Below are 25,092 nucleotides of genomic sequence, written 5' to 3'. Positions count from 1 at the left end.
GGCGTCAGCATGGAGTGAGGTCTTTAGGCCCCATCCTGTGCAAGGACCACATTGCTTTGGCACCTTGCGCAGTGTTAACTCTTTCATGAATAGATGTAGTGACCTCACTCCCGACGAGACTGTTGATCTCTCTCAGTTAGATGAAGATGATCCCCTTATCTACCCCATCGTTTTGGAGATGTAAAAAGGGTTATTTCGGCTTTAGAATTAAAATCCCCCGGCCCTTCAGGCATCAATGCACACCTACTCAAACGTTTGCCAGACAACATAATCTCACACATGACGACACTATACAATAGCTCACTAGCCTCTGGGTACTTCCTACAATTTTTCAAGGCCTCCCACACCATCCTCATTTCCAAACCCCAGAAACCCGCCTCCGCCCCCCTTTCATACCGGCCGATCTCCCTTCTGGAGTACTTTGGTAAGGTGTTTGAGCACGTCCCCTGCCGCCGCCTGACCATGTACCTAGAGACGGAGAATGTACTGAGGGATTGCCAGTTTGGTTTTCGACCGGGGCGCGGTGCAGACGACGTCATTTCCATGATCACTCAATGAGTTCAAAGACCGCCAGACGGTCGCCCTGGTAAGGCCATTTTGGTTTGTAAGGATGTGGAGAAGGCATTCGATACTGTCTGGCATGAAGGCCTTAAGTACAAATTGTACCACAATTTCGACTTTGCCCTGCCGTTCACAAGGTTGCTCTGCAACTACCTGGACGACAGGACAATAAGAATAAAGTGGCGGGGCTGTCTGTCCCAACCTTTTGTGCCGAAGGCTGGAGTATCGCAAGGGTCAGTCCTTGCCCCCACTCTGTACAATCTATATACGAATCACCTGCCAGAGCCAGCTTATCCACGTAACCGAGCTCTAACTCTTTCGTATGCGGATGACACTAATCACATTAGCAGACACAAAACGCTGCAGGGAGCGTTACACGCAATGCAAAACATCCTAGACGGGGCACACGCGTGGGAGCAACAGTGGCCCATTAAGACCAACGCGTCGAAATGCAAAGCTGTATACTTCTGCTGCAAACGAACCAACAGAACAATCACAAACACTCCTTTTAAAATAAACAACACAAACGTCCCAGTGAAAGACCATACATGTGTGCTGGGTAGCACACAGGATAGTGGCCTTACCTGGACCCCACACTTCCGCAAACAGGGAGCGAAGGCTAGGGCTGTGCTGGGAAGGCTAAGACTCTTCAAAACTGCAACACTGACCACCAAACGTCGATTGTACCTAGCCCTTGTCAGACCGATTCTGTGCCAGTCCCCGGGACTAAGCCAGCTGACATGTCCCACTAACAACTACGACCATCAGAAAGTTCAGAATGCCGCTGTCAAATTCATCACGGGTTCGCGACGGAGCGACTTCAGAACCGCTGAGTCCCCACACCGAGTTTCCAACATCCGTACACTTAACCAACACAAACACAAACTTCACACGAGACATAGAAAAACTGCACGACAGACACAAACACCTAATACAACACATTACATCTAGACCACACCGTACAGACTATCTGTCAGCTGCGCCCCTCCTACGTGCGGTGTACACGATAAGACGTGTATAGCCGTACTTATCAATAATGCATCCCTTCACCAGCTTTGACTGGTGATAACAACAATCATAATGATAATCTAACAACAACAACAACAATAACAATAATAATAATAATAATAATAATAATAATAATAATAATAATAATAATAATAATAATAATAATAATAATAATAATAATAATAATAATAATAATAATAATAATAATAATAATATTGCTTGTAGCCCATTAATTGTCAGGCTATAAGCATACACGTTGGAGGCATCAACCCTCTATGTGTAGAATACACACAAAACCATACCGCAAACTGTTGATCACGAGTCCAACATGTGATCCAAAGACCAAGTGAATACACACACACACACACACACACACACACACACACACACACACACACACACACACACACACACACACACACACACACACATATATATATATATATATATATATATATATATATATATATAAGACTGAAGGTGGAAGAAGCAGACGAGGAGTAATGGGAGAAATTTCACGCTTTAACGTTTCGACCGGCAGGGTCTTGATCACAAAGCTAACAACTCAAACGTAACAGGATATTTTATGCATGGACGGGTCATCTCATGGGACGCTTCGGAGAGCTTGTTATTTTATTTGCGTATTCTTCCTTAGTTTCTTGGATGATCCTTTATTCAATACGGTTGTGTTGTTCCAGTCTGGGAGGTGACTGGAACAACACAACCGTATTAAATAAAGGATCATCCAAGAAACTAAGGAAGACAATTGAGGCATCATATATCAACACTAATAACAACATTAACCATAGAGAAGGCTTTATATGTTTAGCAAAAGCCACAAGCTTATTAATAATAAAAGAATACGCAAATAGAATAACAAGCTCTCCGAAGCGTCCCGTGAGATGACCCGTCCATGTATAAAATATCCTGTTACGATTGAGTTATTAGCTTTGTGATCAAGACCCTGCGGGTCATTACTCCTCGTCTGCTTCTTCCACCTTCAGTCTTATTTGTCATAATATAGTCAACATATATGTATTATGTATATATATATATATATATATGTATATATATATATATATATATATATATATATGTATATATATATATATATATATATATACATATATATTCTTCTTTGGCGTTGCTTTCGGGAGACTATTTTACCATGAGGTACCTAGCCAACCGTGTACAAAACCTTTATGCAACCTGTGTCAGCTTTTTCCCGGATTCTGGGAAGTACTGGTTGGGGCGATGACGTTATCACCAGGAGAGCAGAAGTTATTTTTTAAGGGTATATAGAAAGGAGATAAATGTGGGTAAAAGTAAGGTGATGACATGTACAAGGGGTGAAAGTGGCAGCAGACTGGAAGGGAGCACTAAGGGAGAGAGACTGGAGGAAGTGGATAGCTTTAGATACTTGGGTGCGAATGTGACAGGAAAGGGTGGAGTGGAGGTGGAGGTAGAATGTAGATTGAGAGAAGCAAGTAAATGCCTTGGTGGATTAAAGAGTATAATGAGGAATAGACATTTGGGAATGGAGGCTAAGAGGAGATTGTATGAAGGAGTGATTGTGCCAACAGCACTGTGCAGGGCAGAAACATGGAACATAAGAGAGGAAGAGAGAAGGAGTTTGAATGTGTTTGAGATGAGGTGTCTGAGAAGTATGATGGGGGTTACTAGTCTAGATAGAGTGAGAAATGAGGAGGTGAGGAGGAGAACAGCGGTGGTAAGGGAGCTGGGAGATAGGGTGGATGAAAGAGTATTGGGATGGTTTGGACACATGGAAAGAATGAGTGAAGAAAGACTAGTAAAAGAGATATGGAAGGCAGATGTGGAGGGAGTAAACATGAGGGGGTGACCGAGGATGAGATGGATGGATGGGGTGAAAGGGGCTTTGGGGAAGAGAGGAATGTCTGTTGAGGAAGGACGAGAGAGGACAGAAGACAGGGGTGAATGTATATGGATGATGTGATGCATGAGGTGGAATGGGTGGGGGAATGGGGGGTGAGGTAGTATGTGTGAGAAAAAATTGACGCAGCCCGAAGGGATTTCTTCCCGTCTTCTCCTTTTCTGCATGAGGGGACGGAGAGGGGGGTCGCCGATTTAATGAAGCGGCCTTGCTGTGGATGTGCTGTGTCTTGCGACACTGCATCTGACCCAGGGCAGTGGACAAGATGCAAGGATGACCCGTCATCCAGGAGGTGAGGAGGAGAGTGGAATGTATTAGGGATGGAATGGGTGGGAATGGTTTTTATGCCTTTTTCTTTTTGGCTACCTCCCTTGTAAGGAGGAAAAAGCCTTTGGTATATGTATGTATATAGAAAGGACAAAAAATCACCATCCTCTCATGAGGTAGGTAATTAAAACGATTTATAAATATATGCATAGAGGCAAAGTGGATGTGTGGTTGCATTGCAACACCGCCACTACATCTGAATCTTCAAAAACTAGTGATGATGATTCCCATTCTGATGGTTGTCTAAATTTATGCATATGAAAATCCGCATACTTTTTCATGTGTGGTACCTGAAATATACTTATAATTGGGCTCGAAAACTACAGTATATTTACAGATTTAATAAAACGTAATACTTTATTTTCTATTGATTTATTGTCATTATTATAATTTTCTGTTTCTGAGAGTGACAGGTAATCTTTCGATATGTCCATTGTACCCTGTGACACAATTTACTTATTTATTCATCTATTAATTTATTTGTCCATTGGTTTGATTATGACTTTGTGAATAACGGCAAATGATTCTATTTGGTTGAAAAGCAGCTTTCGAAATGAGACATAATTAAAAATGAAATCACATTCAAACGAGATCCTTAACCTGTTCCGAGGCGGTCCCTCAGCTGAACTTGACCTTCAAAGTATCATTAGGTTTATTTGTCAAGATTTATTATGAATTATTCCTCCTTTTTTTCGTGGCTCCTTGATCACGGGGTTAACAATCATATTCTTCATTTTGGTCAGAGACCACTGGTTTCTTGAATGATGGAGAGAGCCCTGGTCGTGTATCTCTCGCTATGTTTGCTGGTGTGTAGCATATCAGCAGGGGCACTCGGCTGAATTGGATAGATTGTCCTGAAAAGGTGATATATTTACAAGGTATAGCTTCCGTCCATAAATCCTGGATGCAGCCTTGACATATTCAATGTTCCCAATAGCCCCTCCCATCACTACTGGTCTTCACAACCATGATCCCTTCAAGATACACACCTCTGTGAACTGCAGCTTGGGAATAGAGTCGAGAACTCTGGACAACGAAGTCGAAGAAATAACTTGTATGAAATTGGACTGACCACGTCCTTGTTGGGTGGCAGTGGGTGACAAGAACCTGCGCCAAGAGGGAAGGAAGTCATTTGCACAGATATTGGAAATCTTTATGATGTTTCTGAATTTCAGGTCATATGTTTCGATTTAATCAATGAATTGTCTTTTACTGAAATGCTTACCTGTTAAAATAGAAAAAACGACAGCAGCCATAAAAGATACCATAGTTCCTATGGAGTTGTAATAGCAATAGGATGTGTTGTACCACAAGCTCAATTTGTTCCTGAAAAGGGAAAATACACGAATTTACAGTAATTCATCATATGTAGAATATTACTATCCTTGAGTGGAAGATTATTGAATAAGAACAGTGATACAAAGGTAAGAATAATTTGTTTTTCATACTGGTCTAAGGATTGCGTAGTTAAGTTGATTTCATCCACATGAAGCTCCTCATCAACAATTTGTGTCGCATTTTCGAATGACCCTTCTATGGACGTGTTAATATTTGATGTCTTGTTCACGGTTGTAACCTTTTGGATACTCTGAGAAAGATGAATCTGTTGAAATAAGTCTATGAGATGAGTCCGGGATTGAAGTGTGGTGTCCTTGAAGTCCATTTGCCTCTCTGGCTCATTCTTGAGGAAGACGTTCAATTCTTTGGAATTTGATTCCCTCAAACTCTTCTGCTCAACCAATGACAAACCGTTTGTTGCCGTTTTGTTAGACACTTGGCTTTTCCCTCTTGGGTCACTGACACTAGGAATTATTTCATTCCTTGATGTATTTAGTCCATTAAAGAAATCTCTTGAGTCGGAATCTCTACTTACATTTAGCCACTCCTTATATGATGGATATATATTGTGTTTAGATTTAATGTCGACTAGTTCTTGCGTACCCCTAAGGTTTGATTTTTGTTCTGTAGAAGCTTCAATTGCACCCTGTTCGTACAGTTCATTACTATTGCTGGTACCGCTAATTTCTTCTGACAAACGTTTATTGAAAGTTTTATCAGTGATTGGTACATGGTCACTTTGGTAAATGTTCCTTTCGGGTGAGTAGCTCTGGTAGACCCTTGTACTGTCCTCAAAGGGTCTGTCACCCGTATCTTCTACATCTGTAATGTGTTGAATTGTGCTCATTACCCCTTCACGCGTCGTGTACAGGAAATTGATGGGGCAGTAGAGGAGTTCGGTAGCCATGTTGTTGCAGTCGAAACTTGGGTTGAGACGGGCTATGGACTCGAAGGTGAGGTTGTGTTTGTCCATGATGTGTTGGAGAGTTGCCTTGGGGATGGGGTGCGGGCTCAGAGGCTGAAGGCCTCCCGTTGTGCCTGAGAGCCACGAACCGAGGAAGAGCCATGAGTTGATGACCCAGCCAACCGTGCAGCCAAACACCACACTCTAAAATAATAATAACGAATAAATAAATAATTAGATTATATAGATAAATAGATAAATCAAAATAACAAGTTGATTAATGATTATGTACTAAATATATATACATATACCAAAGGCTTTTTCCCCCTTACATGGGGGGTAGCCAAAAAGAAAAAGGCATAGAAACCACTCCCACCCATTCCATTTCCTATATATTCCACTCCCCTCCACCCTCCTCCGTCCTTCTTATCTTGGCACCTCCTGGATGACGGGTCTTTCCTGCATCCTGTCCACTACCCTGGGTCAGAAGCAGTGTCGCAAGACACAGCACATCCACAGCAAGGCCGCTTCATAAACTCGGCGACCCCCCCTCTCCGTCCCCCCGTGCAGAAAAGGAGAAACCCCTTCGGGCTGCGTCAATTTTTTTTCTCATACATACTTCCTCACCCCCCATCCCTCACCCACTCCCCCTCATGCATCACAGCATCATCTATACACAACCCTTCTCCATTCACCCCTATCTTCTGTCCTCTCCCGTCCTTCCTCCACAGACATTCCTCTCTTTTGTAATACCCCTTTTACCCCATCCATATTAATGAATATATAAATAGATGAATAAATGAATACATAAAAACAGGTATACAAGATCAGTGATTCTCCAGATATCCCTTCCACTTTGGGCATTTAGAAATTTACTCCGTTACAAAGTGAAATATATGAATAAACAAATATAAAAAGGCACAGAAAACAGAAAAAATGTAATCGTAAGGTTAAACATGAAATAGAACTAATCGAATAAAAGAATATATACTCCACTCATGTATGAAATGTATTTAACCAAGTACGCCATGTCATTGTGTGAAGAGAGACATCTTCTAAGCCATGATTTAGTCATGTCTTGTGCCAACCCCTGAACCCTTCCACCCCACCCCACCCCCACCTTTCTCTTGTGATATTCCTCGTACTATACCCCACAGTCTTCGTAAACACTACTTGCTTATGGTGGCGGCACAGTAGGCTAGCATGCTACTTGCTTTTGCTATTTCGTTTGAGTAGAAACGACTTCGGTTACAATATTCTAGACTTCCGTAAGAACATCTCAACAATGTGTCTAACATTCGTATAGGTTTAACTTCTCTTAGTTCGTCATTCAGCTTCTCACTATATGACGCAAGAGTAATTTGACATTTAGAAATTTGAAAAAAAAAATTGTAACCGAAGTCGTTTCTACTCAAACAAAGTGGTAAAAGCGAGTAGCATGCAAGCGACAAATGTCTAGTACGGCGCCACCTCTAACCTCACGCAACTTTTTCCCCGTATTTACTTGTTTCTTCAAATAATAATTTAATTGGCTCTTATTCTGTGAGAGCCAAATCCAAAGGCTCCTGTCGTTTCTCCACATTTAAACGCAATTATCCTCTAAAGCCAGATATACCTTTCAACGTAGCAACCCAACGGTCCCGCAGGTTATAAATACCATCCTTATATTTACTTCATCACTAACTGCCCCTTTCTACTACTTTACTCCGCTGCTCCATTATAATATTTCATCTAAGATTGATACTGTCCGCGCTACTAGATGAGCTGGTGAATTGCTTATCTATATTTTGAAAAATATGTTTCTTTATGGGCCTCAGATATCATGAAAAGCAACAGCAGATTAGTAAGGTCATAACTATAACTTATTAAATTGATATGAAATATCAGAAACAAAACATATGACCATCGCAATGGATGTTTGAATATATCATATCTTCGATTATGGAGATCGGGGAAGCCTTCATGTAGTCTTTCAAAGATCTAATAATAATTCATAACTTTGTTTTTTTTTCACATTTCACACAAACTGAATCTAAACTGACATAATTGGGTTTAATTGCAAAGAAGCGACATTATTGCCCTTCGTATAATCGCGGAAGCACTTGCACTGAATATAGAAGTAACGAAGATACCGGAGCATTACCCAATGTTTTTCAGATTTTGACCATATGTGGTGGGAACACTTACGGTGGAAGAGAGACAGGGCAAAAAGAGTGCCCCCAGAAACAGCCCGACTACGGGACCCGCCATCACCCCCGTCGTTGTCTGCCACAGTTGCCACACGCCCACGCCTGCATGACTCGCGCCCACGCTCACGCCCACGCTGACAATGCCACTGACGCCACCTTTGTTGTGACAAAGATACCACATGAGGCGTGTGCTGTGTTTGTTAGCACGAGGTCAAAATAAGAGCAGGTCAGTTCACTTAAAAAGAATATATATATATATTATGAATCACGTACACACGAGTTGTTGCACCTTCTTATGACATCATATCGTTGTGCTTTCTTTCCAAAACATGGGGATGGTAGTGGCTCAAATTCATATAATATCTTCAACCTAGTGACGTACTTTATGTATTTTGTTCTGGCCATGGTTCAGCTAAGTAATGTAGTTGAGAGGGAAGAGGAACCCCGTCTTGAAGGGGTTATTGATCAATCGAAACTCCTTCATTACAGAATGTCACTTTACTACATGAATTCGCCGAAGCAAAATCTCTGGAGTACGCCACTATATTGAAGGTGTTAACGGTGTGTGTTATTATATATATATATACCAAGGCACGAATTAATTTTCATGTTTGCACACATACTGATGTAAATATGGTTTCTTACAATTTTGGATTCATTCGTGTAATATTTGTTGTGCTCACACACCAATATAAGATAAATTTCTCACGTACATGCATGTATTTGTGTAGCCTACGTAATCGAACGCAAACCAAACTGAAACGCACGTGCAAAACATGAAAAGGACAAGAAAATAGATTAATCTAACATACATATGACGAGTTTATAGATGAAGAGGAAACACTTCCTCTTTTTGTTTTCTTCCCTGAGGAGCTCTGGTGGGAGAGGCGGAGGAGGTGGAGGAGCGGCAGAAGAGGATAACGGCCGGAGTGCCGCATTATTGTCGCCTTTTTCCAGAGTCAAAGAAAGGATCTCTGGATTTGTGGAAACAGAGTGACCGAGGGAGGAGGCTGTAGGAGGCATGGAGGGAGCTCTTGGGGGCGTGGGGCGGCGGGAAGTTGGGAGAGCAGGAGACAAGATGATTTTGGGGAAAAGGGAAGAGAAGCTTTGCTCCCACAAGATGGCGGCTAGTAGGTTGTACCGTGATGCCATGTCTCTGTAGAACGAAGAGTGGAAGTTGGATTTCATTTAGTGTTATTTAACGATTCAAGATGAATCTCAATTCACAAAAGAATGCTGTGTAACCCTGGTCCGTAAGGGGGTTACTAAAGTTCCTTAAAGGGGTTATCACACTAGGCTATCTTTCCTCCCACATCCTACCTCCAACCTCCATTTGAATAAATAGAATATGACTTCGCTTACAGAAATCTAGATTTTTCTGAGAACATTTCAAGAGTGTGTCCAACATTCATATAGGTTTACAATCTCTTGGTTCACCATTCAGCTTGGCTATATATGTGACGGAAAGATTTTGATATTTGGAGATTTGAAAAAACAGAATATCGTAACTGAAGTCGTTTTTACTCAAACGAACTCTCAACTGTCGGCGCTGGTGAAACCTGTGGAAGCTCAGTGTGATAACCTCTTAAGATGTCGAGGGGAAGTTGAGGACCAGAGGACCTTGCTGGGGTACCCACGTGATGGCAGTCGAGATGACGATAGCCAGGAAGAAGCCGGCGAACCCTGGGATGAACTCGAGCTGTTCCATGACGAGCGTGGGCAGCACCTGGTCCAAGGTCAACCTCATGTACCTGGAACGTGAGCGAAGAGGGCGCCAGGTAGTGATAGAGGTGGGGGAATGAAGATTGTAATGAGTTCAGTTATGGTGGTTGTGATGGTGGTGGTGGTGATGGCGTTGACAATATGGATATTAATGGTGATGATTAGATCACCGTCATGGTGACGTACGATGGAAATCCACAGTACAACGAGTGGATAATTATTAGCAGAGTTTGTATTATATAATCTAAAAAAGAAAAAAAATAATAAATAGATAGATGAATAATGGACTTCACACCATAGGGATTATCACACAAGGCTACTTTTTCTCCAACCTCCAATTAATCGGCGGTACCACCCACCTAAAAAAAAAAAAAAAAAAAAAAAGCCATAAAACCACTATGGCAAACTATTTTGTTTTCTTAACAAAAACACATAGAACGCTGGAGGAAAATCATTTTCCTCCAGCACATCAGATTCCTTCCCGAAAGCTGCGGGATACAAATCTGCTCCAACAGTCGGGGGGGAAATAGCCCAGTGGGATACCATTAAACAGTGCTGAAGATGCAGAAAATGGCGATTTCTGTAAATGTTGCCCTGTCGGATTCGATTCCAGCAACTATTGGTGACTTCTGCTTGCCCTGGAAGTCGCACTTCATCCATCTTTCCTCCACTTTTTCACACAAAGAACAGTGAAACTCGTTGACTGTTCCTCTCCTCCTGCCAGTCGGTTGTAGAAGTAGAGTTACGCCATTGCAACACTAACAACAGTCCAAAGTTTCTTCCCTTAAGAAATCTATGGAAGGACGACTACTGTGGGGCTGCGTTTCCAGTCCAGAAAACGATCATTGTCATATCTCTCCTCCCTTCCTTCTACTCCTCTTTTTTTTTTTTTTTCTTATCCTTGTATGTCTCACCTGAAGTTGTTTCTGATCTTCAAGGCGTCCCTCGAAGCCATACCCAGGTTCCTGACGCAGACGCTGACGTGGATGGAGCCCGTGGTTTCATGGGCAGGGTAAAGCTGAGCAGCCAACACTCCCCCGTAGGCCGCCAGAAGGAAGACGAAGGCAATGGGCAGGAGACTCAGGAACATGGCGCTGCAAGAACCATAAGACAACTTCAAAAAACACTCACCTACATAAGACAACCTTAACCTTTTGTGGATCAGTTTCATGTATGAACTCTTCCGGACCGCTACAAGGCTGAGGTCCGGGCATGTGACAGCCCCACAAACCTAAAAAAAAAAAAAGTAATTTTTTTCTTCTAGTATGTGGTACCGCCGCTGTTTCCACGCGGTTCAAACCGCTAGTGTGAACAGTACTTATAAGTTGAGTTTATCCAAGCTACATGTGCGGCCCTGCAGAAAATAAGATGACTGATGTGAGGCGAGGCATGAAATGGGGACACTCCAAGGTCCACGATAGAGCTGCTGTAACAGAAGAGAGACTGGTGGATGATAAGAAAATATTTAATTAAACGTTATAGATTTAACAATGATAAGATATGCTATAAATATAAATGTTAATGTTTTGCTATAAACATATGTACAGTATATAGCAACTGTCTTGAAAAAATGCAAATAATGTATCGCACGCAACCAAGTCTCCTCTCCTCCTCAAGGTATATTTTGCTCATTGCTATTATCGCTCAAATATGATCGTTCATGGCTCAATGATGATCGTCAAACGATTGTCTAGAGCACCAATTCTTTGTCTATGAATGGGGCTGTTTTGCTTCGAGCTGCAAAGTACGAGGCTGACCCAAATATGATGCAAGGAGGGAGGTAGGAAGAAGATGCGCGTCACCAGCCATTGGCTGTAGTGGGCTAATAACCTCGCCGAGCCAAACGTACCTTTATTTGACAAGTGTCAAATCAGATGTCAAATAGAAACTCCCTCACGAAACTGTCATCGTTTGTGCAACAATCTGTCTCTCAATAAGCGTAATACAACGACTTATAATTCTCGTAATGCGCCATACGTATCTAAATACATTCCTGGCGTAGCAGCTTCTCTCGATGAAATACTACTAAGACATGAAACTTAACTGCCTTTTACTGACTTTCTCAAGGCTAGTTTATCTGGGTAGGTACGTGGGAGAGGAAGGGGTCCCTCTGCCTAGGAAAGCGTTTGATCTTGTGTATTCATTCACTATAACTTTTTCACCTTCATTCTCCCTCTTCAGCACTACTTGTTTCTCGTTTTCTTTGCTGGATTTTGTTGTGGCACCTCATCTCGTCTCATCCTCCATCGTCGGTTGACACGTTTTTTGTTTATTTTGGTCGCCACCAGGGTATTTTATTCATCTATACCCTGCGGTATAGTCAATTGTAGCCTATCATGATTAACTCTCTCCGTACCGTGTGGCATTTTTCATCTTACTTCAGCTGTCGCCATAGCATTCCGTCAGGAGGGAAGAGATGATGACCGTGGAAAGAGTTGTTCTCAACTGAATAGAACCAGGGGTCAGAACAGGTTATGTAAAGCCTGTATAGCAGGGTAATAACTACAAGAACAAAGAAGATGTCACTGATGACGAAGAAATGACGCCAACATAACAATTGGCTCTTACCTCAAACTCATCATCTCACTCTCATGAAGTAAGAAGTGGTAGGGCAAGCCTTGTCAGTTGCGGCAGGCCGCTGTTTTTTTTTTTTTTTTTTTTTTTTAAGGCCGATGTTTAGGTCGCCTCCCCGCCTGACCAGGGCTGTCGAGAACCAACGGAAGAAGCACGCAGCTGGTCACGGGAATCGAACTCACGACCACCTGCTCATGAGTTCTTCACGGTATCCATCTTGCATAGATGATATAAATCACAAATACACAAGCTGAAAGGGGAGAACAAGAATCTCTTGGTCGCTTCTTTGATAAATACCCCCAAGTGTTCCCCCCTCCCCACCTTGCACAAGGTGGCGCCCGTTCCACTCACCTGCCGACGGCGGCGAAGGAAGAAAGGGACACCGCCCTCCTGAGATTAGCTTGATGAAATCCGTAGAGCTTGACGCCCAGGGCAAGGCCGAGCACGCCCGCCGCCCAAGTGCCGTGCCGGGAACGCGTCTCCGTGTCCAGCCTGAAGGGGAAGAGTCGGGGGAGATGTTGAGCAGGCTAAGGCAAGGTTGGGTAAACTTTTCAGTCCAGGAGCCACATCCAGGAAGTCACAATTTACAGGGCCGCATGGTATGCTGAGTAAAATCATTATTTTAGAATAGAAACTTCACATGGAACACATTTATTTGAAAAACAAAGTAACTCAGTTTGAAGAAAAAATATTAATTGATATTTTATAATAACATGAGTATATGACTTGATCTTAGCGGGCAGCTGTTCGCCCACCCCTGTGCTGAGAGGAACAACGGCTTGGAGGAAGATGAAAATGAGAAAGAAAAGGAGACGGAAATAAAAGATGAAAAGGAAGATGAGGGAAAGCAGGAGCTAAAGGAAGAGGAGGAGAAAGAAGATGAGGATGACAGTACTTATGTGACAAACAGTGGAATCTAATCTATATAGTTTATCACTGCACCAAGGATTTGCTGAACATAGATTTGCCTAGCGAGATTTTAAAGCTTGATGACAAATCTTCAAGTTGTATTTTATTTTGTTTTATTTTATTCAACTTATCACATTTAGTAATTATCGTCGTGGCTATCCCTCGGAGCGAGGGTGAGTGTCTCCATTTAACTTATCCATTTAACTTCATTTAGCTTCTTCATTTAACTTCTATTTAACTTCAGTGGGTCTTCTGGTGATTCAGGAGACCCAGTCTTGGTGCGCATTGTCTGCTGCAGATGTTGCAGACGGTAGTGGGAGGAAGTCTCTGGCGGTTTTGATTTCTTTGCTTCTCCTCTCGGTCTTGGCGCTTTTGGTTGATATTGTTGGTTCTATCGGTTTTAGAGACCTGGGCTCCTTGATAGGTCAGGTGTCTCCAACTGTCCCGGTCTTTGGCCAGCTGTTCCCAGTTGTTCCAGTCAATGTCGCATTTCTTCAGGTTAGATTTTAGAATGTCTTTGTATCGTTTTTTTTTTTTTTTTTTTTTTGGCTACCGCGTGTCCGTTTCCCAATTCGTAGTTCAGAGTAGAACAGTTGCTTCGGCAATCGAGAGTCATCCATGCGAACCAGGTGACCAGCTCATCGCAAATGGTTTTTGATGAGATAAAATTCGATGCTTGGGACGTTGGCTTCCGAAAGAATACTGAGGTAGGTTCTGTAGTCTTTCCAGCTGATTTTAAGGATGATTCTGTGACAACTTTGGTGGAAACGTTCCAATTTTTTGACATGGCGGCGGTAAGTTGTCCAGGTCTCTGAGCCGTACAGCAGTGTTGGCATCATGACCGCTTTGTATACAAGTATCTTGGATTCTTTCCGAAGATTACGGTTTTTGAAGACACGAGAGCGGAGCTTGCGGAACGCTGTCCCAGCACACTTAAGTCGATGTTGGATCTCAATGTCAATGTTGACAATGGATGAGACATGGCTTCCTTTGAGTGATATTGAGGGCGGTGTGTGGTTGGTGACATTAGGTGGAGGACTTGGACTTGGACTTGGGTTTTCTTCAAATTGACATGGAGGCCGAGCATCGTCGAAGGCTTCAAGAAGCTGCTGAAGACCTTCGTAAGAAGATGAAGCTACACTATTTTCGTCAGCGTACTCAAAATCTAAAAGAGATATGGTCTTGGCCTTCAGTCGGCTAAGTTGAAAACTTTTCCGTCCATTCGGTAGACAATATCAATTCCAGGTGGAACGTTGTCCTTGATCATGAGGATGGTGGCCACGAAGATGGAAAATAGAGTTGGTGCAAGAACGCTACATTGCTTTACGCCAGAGTCAACTTTGAAGGGTTCACTATTGCCTCCGTTGACAAGAACCGAGGCCGACATCTCGTCGTGGAAGAGCTACACGATGATGATGAACTTGTCGGGGCAGCAGACCTTCTTCAAGATCTTCCACAGAAGGGGGTGGCACACACTATCAAATGATTTAGTGAGGTCAGTGAAGGTAAGGTAGAACGACTGGTGCTGTTCGTAGCATTTCTCCTGCAATCAACGAACGGAGAATATCATGTCTGTAGTCCCTCTCTCGGGTCTGAACCCACACTAGTAGGATCTGCTCAACGATGACCTTAAGACGACTGTTCATAATGCGGGCCAAAACTTTCCTAGCAATTGAGAGCAGTTGAGAGTAATAATATTTTACATATGTATATATATATATATATATATATATATATATATATATATATATATATATATATATATATATAATATATATATATATTCCAACCCAGGACCCGGTCTGCCTCTCACCCTTGAATCAGGAGCTTGTTGCCGAGATCAGCATGCTGGAGAACCTTGGCCAACCCCCCGAGGTCGACGGTGGCGATGACGAGGGCCAAGGCGGTCGAAGTCAGCAGGAGCACCTTCTGGAGCCGACTCCCGCTGCCGCTGCCGCTGAACTCAAGGCCTCCCTGAGGTTGAACGAAGACGGAGAAAGTGTGTAAGATGTGGTGTGGTACCTCCTTTCAAGGGTGTGGCTCCTCTCTCTCTCTCTCTCTCTCTCTCTCTCTCTCTCTCTCTCTCTCTCTCTCTCTCTCTCTGTCTCTCTCTCTCTCTCTCTCATCTCTCCCCCTATAGTATATCGAGTCATGTTTTAAGCAATCAATATTTTAGGGACTTTAGTGACATCCCTACGGACCAGAGTCACGCAGCATTCTCTTATGACTGGAGGCTACTTTCCTCTCAAGGAAGAATGATGATTAACTTTTAACTTTCTATCTCTTCTGTGCGACATATGTCCCTAATGATAGAATCACTGGTCAGTGCTGACAAAATGATATATATGTATATATATATATATATATATATATATATATATATATATATACATATATATATATATAATATATATATATATATATATACATATATACATATATATAAACATATATATAATATATATATATATATTTATATATGTATATATATATATATATATATGTATATATATATATATATATATATATATGTATATATATATATATATACATATCTGAATAGAACCGCCAGTGACGACCATGTCAATCAAATAATTCCGACAGCTGTCCCCGGACTCGAACCCAGGACTTGCCACCATGTTCGAGTCTGGGGACAACTATCGGAATTATTATCCCACCCAATCCATTTCCTATATATTCCACTCCCCTCCACCCTCCTCCCTCCTTATCTTGGTACCTCCTGGATGACGGGTCTTCCCTGCATCCTGTCCACTGCCCTGGGTCAGAGGCAGTGTCGCAAGACACAGCGCATCCATAGCAAGGCCGCTTCATTAAATCGGCGACCCCCCTCTCCGTCCCCCCCTGCAGAAAAAAGGGGAAGACGGGGAGAAATCCCTTTGGGCTGCGTCAAATTTCTCTCATACATACTTCCTCACCCCCCATCCCTCACCCACTCTCCCTCATGCATCACAGCATCATCTATACACATCCCTTCTCCATTCACCCCTATCTTCTGTCCTCTCCCGTCCTTCCTCCACAGACATTTCTCTCTTTTGTAATGCCCCTTTCACCCCATCCATCCATCTCATCCTAGGATGCCCCCTCATATTCACTCCTTCCACCTCTGCCTTCCACATTTCTTTTACTGATCTTTCTTCGCCCAAAAAAAAAAAAAAGCATCATGAAAAAGTTAACCGATTTAAGCTTTAGTTCCTCATGCGGGATTTGATCCTAACTCCCGGGGATGTCATTCAACAAAACGAAAAATTCCGAGCTTAAACGGGTTAAATAAATAAACTCGAAGTCCATGCACTGACCACACTGGCGAAGAGGAGAGCGAGGATGGCGATGGTCGGGGCGGTGAGGCGCGGGGGCAGTCGCGTCAGGGCGGCCACGCACAACGACACCAGGTGAAGACTCAGGCCAACCCCGACGACGTAGCGCACCAGGTTCGACAGGAGGAGCAACACGCTGGGGAGCCTGGCGAGGTACAGGAGTACGTGGGTGGCTTGTTCGAGTGTGGGGATACTATGATTTTATTTAACACTTGTTTCATTTGCCTTGTAAGAAATAAAGGAGTGAAAGAGTATGAGCATATGGTAATCTATATTTGTATATCTGAATGTGTGTGTGTGTGTGTGTCTGTGTGTGTGTGTGTGTGTGTATTTAGTTGGAACAATGTTCATGGAATCTCGTCTCTTTTCCTCCATATGTCAAACCTTGCCTTGTGTGTGTGTGTGTGTGTGTGTGTGTGTGTGTGTGTGTGTGTGTGTGAAAGAGAGCATACTGGTATCTCCAATTCCTTTAACAATGATAAGTGTACAGAAATCTCCCAAGTCCAGCAAATTCTTTTCCAAACACTTTTCTAGATATAACGAACAAAAACTTAGGGGTTATCACACTGGACTAATTTTTCTTCCACATCCTACCTCCAACCTCTATTTGAATAACTAGAATATGACTTTGCTTACAGAAACCTAGACTTCTCTAAGAACATTTCAACAGTATGTCTAACATTTGTATAGGTTTACAAGCTCTTAGTTCACCATTCAGCTTTGCTAAATATGACAGATAATTATTTGATGTTTGGGGATTTGAAAAAATAAAATGTTGTAACCGAAGTCGTTTTTACTCAAACGAACTCTCGTGTCGGCGCTGATTGAAGCCGTGGAAGCCCAGTGTGATAAGTTTGCCAAACAGCTAGTGTGTTGCAATGTTACGTACCTGCTGCCAAAGCGGAGGACAAGGTAGTCTTGCAAACAACTGACCCTGGCAGCGGAGAAAACGGGCAGGACAAGGGCCAAGGCGAAGCCCAAGCCAAGGGCCATCCCGACCAACACGAACATCACGTGGAAGTCATGAGCGTAGACTTCGCCGCACACGCCTGCAGGGAGAGATAAGGTGCATACTTGCCAGGTTTGTGATTTGTGATGTGGACGGAGAGAGAGAGAGAGAAAGGAGGAAAGCGAAATATTCGTTACACATGCACTGCATATGTTCTCTGCCCTTTGTTTTCTGTCGTTGTTCATTTTTCTCTTTGTACATCTTGTTTGTCTTGCCATTCTCTGCTGTGGTTGCGTGTGTGAATTTATAAAAACCAAGGGTTGGCGATTTTTTTTTTGTTTTTTGTTTTTTGTTTCAGGGAATAAAGCCTGCCATTCTCTGGTGTGGTTGCGTGTGTGAATTGATAAAAAACCAAGGCTTGGCGAAGATTTTTTTCTGAATTTGTTTCAGGGAATAATGCCTCGTTTACACGGGGCAAGTTGAGAGACAAGTCAAGTGTGCAAGTTATTTGAACTGGAGAGGAAAACGAGCAAGTACATGTTCACACAGGCCAAGTCAGTGACAAGTGGCCTGTGTGAACACGTACTTGCTTTCTTTCCTCTCCAGTTCAAATAACTTGTACAATTGAATTGCCTCTCAATTTGCCCCGTGTCAACGAGCCTTAAAATTTTTGGCTCGTTTAGAAGTAAAATATATTCACTGCATGCATACTGTTCAATTATATTATGGTTGATTATGGTTAGGTTAATTTAATTTCTTCACTCAGTATTAAGACCCATGAAGTACAATATACATAGATTATAATTATGTCCAAACCAGTTACCGATGACAGAAGACGCTGCGAGAGAAGGCGGGAGTGGGTCATTTGATATGTACTGTACTTCATATGACTACAGAACAGATGCATTTTCTGAATTAGAATACATGTAATTGTATATACCGAAAGTAAATAATGTGTTCAATGAATTGAAATTCTAACCTAGTTTTTGTGATTTGATACATTACTATTATCATTTGATACGTTTGCAATTTAGTTTATTAACATGTTTCAGTCGTAAGGGCATAACTCCAACTATTCTACAGCCAGACATTCCTGGATCAAGAAAATTAGAATTAGTGAATTGGGTACATAAGGAAAACCTGGGCTGTATTCAGTTTTGTTGAAGATAAATGCAACATAGGGATTATTTCTTGCCTGTGTAGCACCTTTTAAGTTATGGTGAATAAAATGTCTGATAAAAACAAATCGGTTCATCTCGGGAAGAATTCAAATATGACGTCATCAAGAGGGACGTTTATATATATATATATGTATATATATATATATATATATATATATATATATATATATATATATATATATATATATATATATATATATATATATATATATATATATATATATTAGATAACGTTTATGTTATATTCTTCCACGAAACTGATTGACCTGTTCTTGTTAAGGCCCTGATATAAGCAAATAATGTGGAACTGCTTACAATAAAGCGTGACGATGTTGACGAAGTCGTTGGACATAGAGATACTGGCTTTGAAGACTTCGAAAACACTCTTGTTGCCGGACGAGGTCCTCATGGGACCTTCGCCGCCTCCGTTGTCAGTTCTCTTTTTTCTGTCTCCGTTCCTGATCCATTCCGTAGAGGTCCTTTCGCCATCCTGCAGGTGCTGGTCCTGTGGCAGGTTTTGTTGTTCTTTCCCCAGGAATATTCTGCCCAGTTCCTCTCCTTGCAGAATATTACCTTCAGTAGGTTTTCTGCCCTCTTTAACTCTTATGTCCCCTTCTACACCTTCTTCACCTCGTTCCTCTTCTCTACTACCTCCTCCTTTTTCCCCTCCTTCTTCTCCTCCAACTCCTACTTCCTTTCCTCGTCCATCCATCACCTCTCCTCTTGCCCCATGTCCTTCCTCGCAGTCTCTTGTTCCTGCAATGATCCTCATGTCCCTTGGCCTACTACGGTAGGTCTTCTGTGCGTAGCCACTGCCTGAAGGGTTATCGTCGAGGTGTGCGTAGCTCCTGAGGGCCTTGCTGACCCCAAGGCCCACCGTGACGAGCATGACGGTAGTGAGCACCAGGTAGTCCATGGAACCCAGGTGTCGGGCGTAGTCCACCTGTGGGAGATTCAGATAAACTTTGGTGAATGCGAAGTGGTGGAGTATATGGTTAACGTATTCCCAGTTCCTTTTGTTGAGTTTTATGTTGGCCACAAAATATGCGCACGTGCGCGCGCGCGCACACACACACACACACACACACACACACACACACACACACACACACACACACACACACACACACACACACACACAAACACATATATACACACACATACAAATACACGAATTTGAGGCTAGCTATGATAAATTGAGAATTAGGAGACAGGACTCAGGGAGCGATGCTCTTCTCCTATATACTACAATAAGATAAACACACACGCACACACACACACACACACACACACACACACACACACACACACACACACACACACACACACACACATACACACACACACACACACACACACACACACACACACACTCACACACACACATACACGCACACACACACACACACACACACACACACATACACACACACACACACACACACACACACACACACACTCACACACACACACACACGCACACACACACACACACACACACACACACACACTTCAACGAATGGACGGCTTAGAAGACGTTCTGAAGAAAAGTGAAGTCTGTGGATCCCAACGCAAAGAGAAGTGCCTAGTGTTTTTGCAGGGTGGGGGGGAAATTGCTCGTGGAGTAGTGGGAACGTAGGGAAAGAGGAAAAGGGGAGGGATTACTGAGGGAAATGGAAGGAAATGAGGAGGGAGTAGACTTTGACCAGCCAGACAAGCGGAAGGTAAACAAAAGACTTAGCGAGGATCAAATGTCTAATAAAAATGTAAAGATTAGAAGTATAGAGAGGAGCAATACAGAAGAAAGTGACGAGAATATGTTCCAGGGATTTAAAGAGGGTGGGGGGGACACAACCCCCCCCCCCCCGACTGATAAGACTAGAGGAGAGAGTTGATAAGGTGATCGAGGACTTGGAGCGTAAGTTAGGTAACGTAGACTCCATTTTTCAAAGAATTGAAAGGTTGGAACAACTAGAGAAGGCTAACAGAAACTTAACTGAAGAAATAGAGGACCTAAAAAGACAGTTAGGAAATGTAAAGGAGGAGAATGAGAAATTGAAGAAGAATAGTAATGAAAACAGAGAGAAACTAGCTACAGAAGCTAAAAATTGGAGAATAACTCAAGAAGGGAATAAGGTTTCATTCACTGACATAGTCAAACAGCAATTGAAAGAACATAATGAAGACTCAGTTATTAAAGTGATGAGACAGAAGGAGAATATAGTAAGAGAATTAGCTGACAAAAAGAAATGTATAATTATATTAGGAATGGAAGAGAAACATAACCCAGATAGAACTGCAAGAATCAAGGAGGAAAATGAAAGAGTAAGCAGTTTATTAAAATTAGTCCAGGAAGATGAACCAGAAATTATAAAGGAAATTGAGGAAAAATTCAGACTCGGAAAATATAGTACAGATAAGACCAGACCAATTAAGATTAAATTCAGGTCACAAACAACAGCAGAGAAAATTCTATCCAAGACAGGGAAACTAGCAACAAATGATCAATATAAAAAGGTATGGATAAAAAGAGAAATGAATAAGGAGGAAAGAGAGGCAGAAAAGCAGAAAAGAATTGAAGCTAAGGCAAAAAACGAGGAAAGAACGGAGTCAGAGAAAGAGAGATTCTATTGGAGAGTAGTGAACATGAAAATAAAGCAGTTCGACATACTAAAGAAAAACATAAGGGAAACAGAGAATACAATGGAAGTGGCAGAAAACTAAGAGTGTCTTACACAAATATAGATGGATTGATAACAGGATTGAATGAACTGAATGATTATTTGAAAGAAAAAGAACCGGACATAATGGGAATTGTAGAAACAAAATTAAAAGGCCCACTACCACCCAACAGTGTAGGACATGATACATACAATTATTGGATTAGAAACAGAGAGAAAAAACAAGGGGGTGGAGTTATGTTCCTGACTAAGAAGGATATAAACGTGAAAGGTGTCATATATGGAAAGAATACAGTAGAGATGATTATGATAGAAGTGGTAGACCGAGATAAGAAGAGCAGAAAATTTGTGATCAATTATGTGCCTCCGAAAACAGCCTCATGGGAGGAGAGTGAACATAAAAGTATGTTAGAGGACACAAAGATAGCATTAACTAAAATAATGGAAGACGGAGGAAGAATAGTTATGATGGGCGACCTTAATTGCAAAGAAATCTGCTGGGAAGAAATGACAGTAAAGAGTGGTGATGACTCATGGGGAAATGCTCTACTTGAGATGATTACTGACCATTCAATGACACAATGGATACAAGAGAACACTAGGTATAGAAATGAAGAAGAACCATCGAGGCTAGACTTAATAATTACATCTGAACCTAGAATAGTGGACAAGATTGAATATAAAACACCAATAGGTAAAAGTGACCACATATTGATTGAACTGGAACTTAATGAAGAAAAATATATGAAAAGAAATGAACAATATAGAAAAGGAAGAATGATGTATGAAAAAACAAACTTTGATAAAATAAGAGAATTCTTCCAACAAGAAAACTGGGAAGAAATATACAAAGAAGAAACAACAGTGGAAGAGAAATGGAATATTTTGACAAAAATTTACAAAAAAGGAGTGGAAAAGTATGTCCCAAGACAAAAACAAGAAAAAGAATATGTAAAATGCTGGTACAACAAAAGTTGTAGGGAGTTAAAGGACAAAAGAGACAAAGCCTGGAACAGATGGAAAAAAGACAGAAGACCTGAAAAATGGAAAATATATACTGGTTATAGAAATGAATATGTACAAAAGTGCAGAGAGGAAAAAAGAAAATATGAAAAAGATGTTATAGAAAAGTGTAAAGATCAACCAAAACTATTCTACAGATTTGTAAACAATAAACTGAAAAACAAACAAGACTTAGAGAAATTAAGACAAGGAGGAGTTGAATACACTGAGGAAATGGAAATGGCAGAAATTATGAACAAACATTTTAAATCAGTGTTTACAAGGGAAAATATACAACCTGAAGAGATTGAGTGGAAGGAAAAAGTCCCCCCTATGGAAGAAATAGAAGTAACAAAGAATGAAATATTGACACACTTGGGTAATTTTGATGTCAGAAAATCGCATGGGCCAGATGAAATAGCAAACTGGATTCTGAAAGAATGCAGGAATGAACTGGCAGACAAAATACATAGCATAATAAGCAGTTCCTTAAAAGAAGGAAAAGTTCCAGAAGATTGGAAAAAAGCAAATATAGTACCTATATATAAAGGAGGAAATAAAGAAGAACCTACCAACTATAGACCAGTCTCTCTAACAAGTACAATAGCAAAAATATGTGAAAGAATTATCAAAAGTAGATGGGTAAAATACTTGGAAAAAAACAACGTACTAAATCCAAGGCAATTTGGATTCAGACAAGGACGATCATGCGTCACCAATTTAATATGTTTCTATTCAAGGCTAATAGATATAATACAAGAAAGAGATGGATGGGCTGATTGTGCATTTCTAGACCTAAAAAAAGCTTTTGACAAAGTACCACATAAGAAGTTGCTTAAGAAATTAGAATATGAAGGAGGAATACAAGGTAAATTGCTAAATTGGATGGAAGACTTTTTGCAAGAAAGAAAAATGAGAGTAGTGATAAGAGATCAGCACTCAAAATGGAATGAAGTAATAAGCGGTGTCCCGCAGGGAACAGTTCTGGCCCCAATAATGTTTGCTATATATATTAATGATATGGATGAAGGAATTGAAAGCTATATGAGCTTCTTTGCAGATGATGCAAAATTACTGAAAAGAGTGAAAACTGAAGAAGATTGTGAATCACTACAGAGAGATCTAAATAAAGTACAAGAATGGAGTAGGAAGTGGGAGATGGAGTTCAATACAAAAAAGTGTAGTATAATGGAATTTGGAAAAAGCAAAAACAGAATAACAGGATCATATAATTTGGGAAAAGAAGGAATAAAAAAAGTAGAAAATGAGAAGGACCTGGGAGTCATTGTTATGAATAATATGTCACCTGAGAAACATATAAATAAGATTTTTGGAGAAACTTATAATTTAATAAGAACAATCAAAGTGGCATTTACATACCTGGATGAAGAAATGGTGAGGAAAATCCTAATCACCCTGATAAGACCAAGATTGGAATATGCAGCAACGATATGGTCACCAAGTACAAAAAAATGTATAAAAAAACTTGAAAGAATACAAAGAGCAATTACAAAACTGGCACCAACACTCTCAAAACTATCATATGAAGAGAGACTACAAAAACTTAAACTACAGACACTAGAGCAAAGAAGAGAGAGAGGAGATTTGATAGCTATTTACAGAATCATGAAAGGCATAGAAATTACTGATAGAGAGAATCTGATAAAATGGGATGACAGAAATACAAGAGGACACGGAAAGAAAATAAAAAAAGACAGCTATAGAAGAGATTTTAAAAAGAACAGCTTTCCTCACAGAGTAATAGACAGTTGGAACAAGTTAGATGAGAAAGTGGTGTGTGCAAAAACAATACATGAATTTAAAAATAGTTTAGATAAAATGAGATATGAAGACGGGACCCCACGAGCATAGCTCCCCTTCCCGTAAAATACAACTAGGTAAATACAACTAGGTAAATACACACATGGGTGTTCGAATCCTGCCCAGGGCTGAAATAATTTCAGTATCGCTGTGCTACGATTCGTTACTCCAACTCTCGTGGACAGGGAGTTGGGTGTGTGTGTGCGTGTAAGGTCACGATATTACCCATAGATCGGTCATATATGAGCTCTGAGCTCTCTTCCAGGATGGAAATAGCTGTCGATCACGAGTCCAACACGTGATCCAAGACCATGGTGAATCACACATACACATTTATTCACACACGTAATCTTACAAACGAACACATGGTTGCGCAGTCTTATTATAAGCTCATGTAAATAGCTCTGACACAGGACACTATCCCCTCATCTTCCTCCCCCTCAAGGTAAAGCGAGCATTCAGGTCGTAAAAACATAAGAGTGGAGGAGACTGCAAGAGATCATAAGGCCTGCACTAGGCAGTTCCATGTCCATATACACCTATTATCCCTATCCGTAAGTTTACTAATCTTTTCTTAAAACAAAGTTGTTTCAACGCTCACTACATGGTTACCAAGTATATTCTATTCGTTAACTGCTCTGTTGGTAAACCATTTCTTCCCTATTTCCTTCCTAAACCT

General features: G+C 41.3%; 1 protein-coding gene across 2 annotated transcripts in view; it reads right to left on the bottom strand.

Moving 5' to 3' along the window:
- Positions 1-4,073: 4,073 nt before the first annotated feature.
- The window catches only part of LOC143027244 (uncharacterized), a 31,762-nt gene continuing 10,743 nt past the window's right edge, over positions 4,074-25,092 (bottom strand). The window contains exons 3-15 of one of the 2 annotated variants that reach the window (XM_076188500.1): positions 19,225-19,852; positions 17,669-17,828; positions 16,762-16,924; positions 15,258-15,418; positions 12,887-13,027; positions 10,876-11,055; positions 9,877-9,990; positions 9,052-9,395; positions 8,238-8,395; positions 5,257-6,254; positions 5,034-5,134; positions 4,798-4,915; positions 4,074-4,662 (exon numbers count right to left, since the gene is read on the bottom strand). In XM_076188500.1, the coding sequence (XP_076044615.1) occupies positions 4,548-4,662; positions 4,798-4,915; positions 5,034-5,134; positions 5,257-6,254; positions 8,238-8,395; positions 9,052-9,395; positions 9,877-9,990; positions 10,876-11,055; positions 12,887-13,027; positions 15,258-15,418; positions 16,762-16,924; positions 17,669-17,828; positions 19,225-19,852 (3,381 nt within the window). In that variant the 3' untranslated portion in view covers positions 4,074-4,547. The remainder of the gene's footprint in view (positions 4,663-4,797; positions 4,916-5,033; positions 5,135-5,256; positions 6,255-8,237; positions 8,396-9,051; positions 9,396-9,876; positions 9,991-10,875; positions 11,056-12,886; positions 13,028-15,257; positions 15,419-16,761; positions 16,925-17,668; positions 17,829-19,224; positions 19,853-25,092) is intronic. The other variant, XM_076188502.1, reaches the window with a different exon arrangement.

The sequence above is a fragment of the Oratosquilla oratoria genome, chromosome 7 (assembly GCF_046742065.1).
Source record: "Oratosquilla oratoria isolate Oo_2021 chromosome 7, ASM4674206v1, whole genome shotgun sequence".
Classification (NCBI taxonomy): Eukaryota; Metazoa; Arthropoda; class Malacostraca; order Stomatopoda; family Squillidae; genus Oratosquilla; species Oratosquilla oratoria.
Note: the sequence above shows the minus strand (reverse complement) of the source record. Positions and strands in the feature narration are given on the sequence as shown.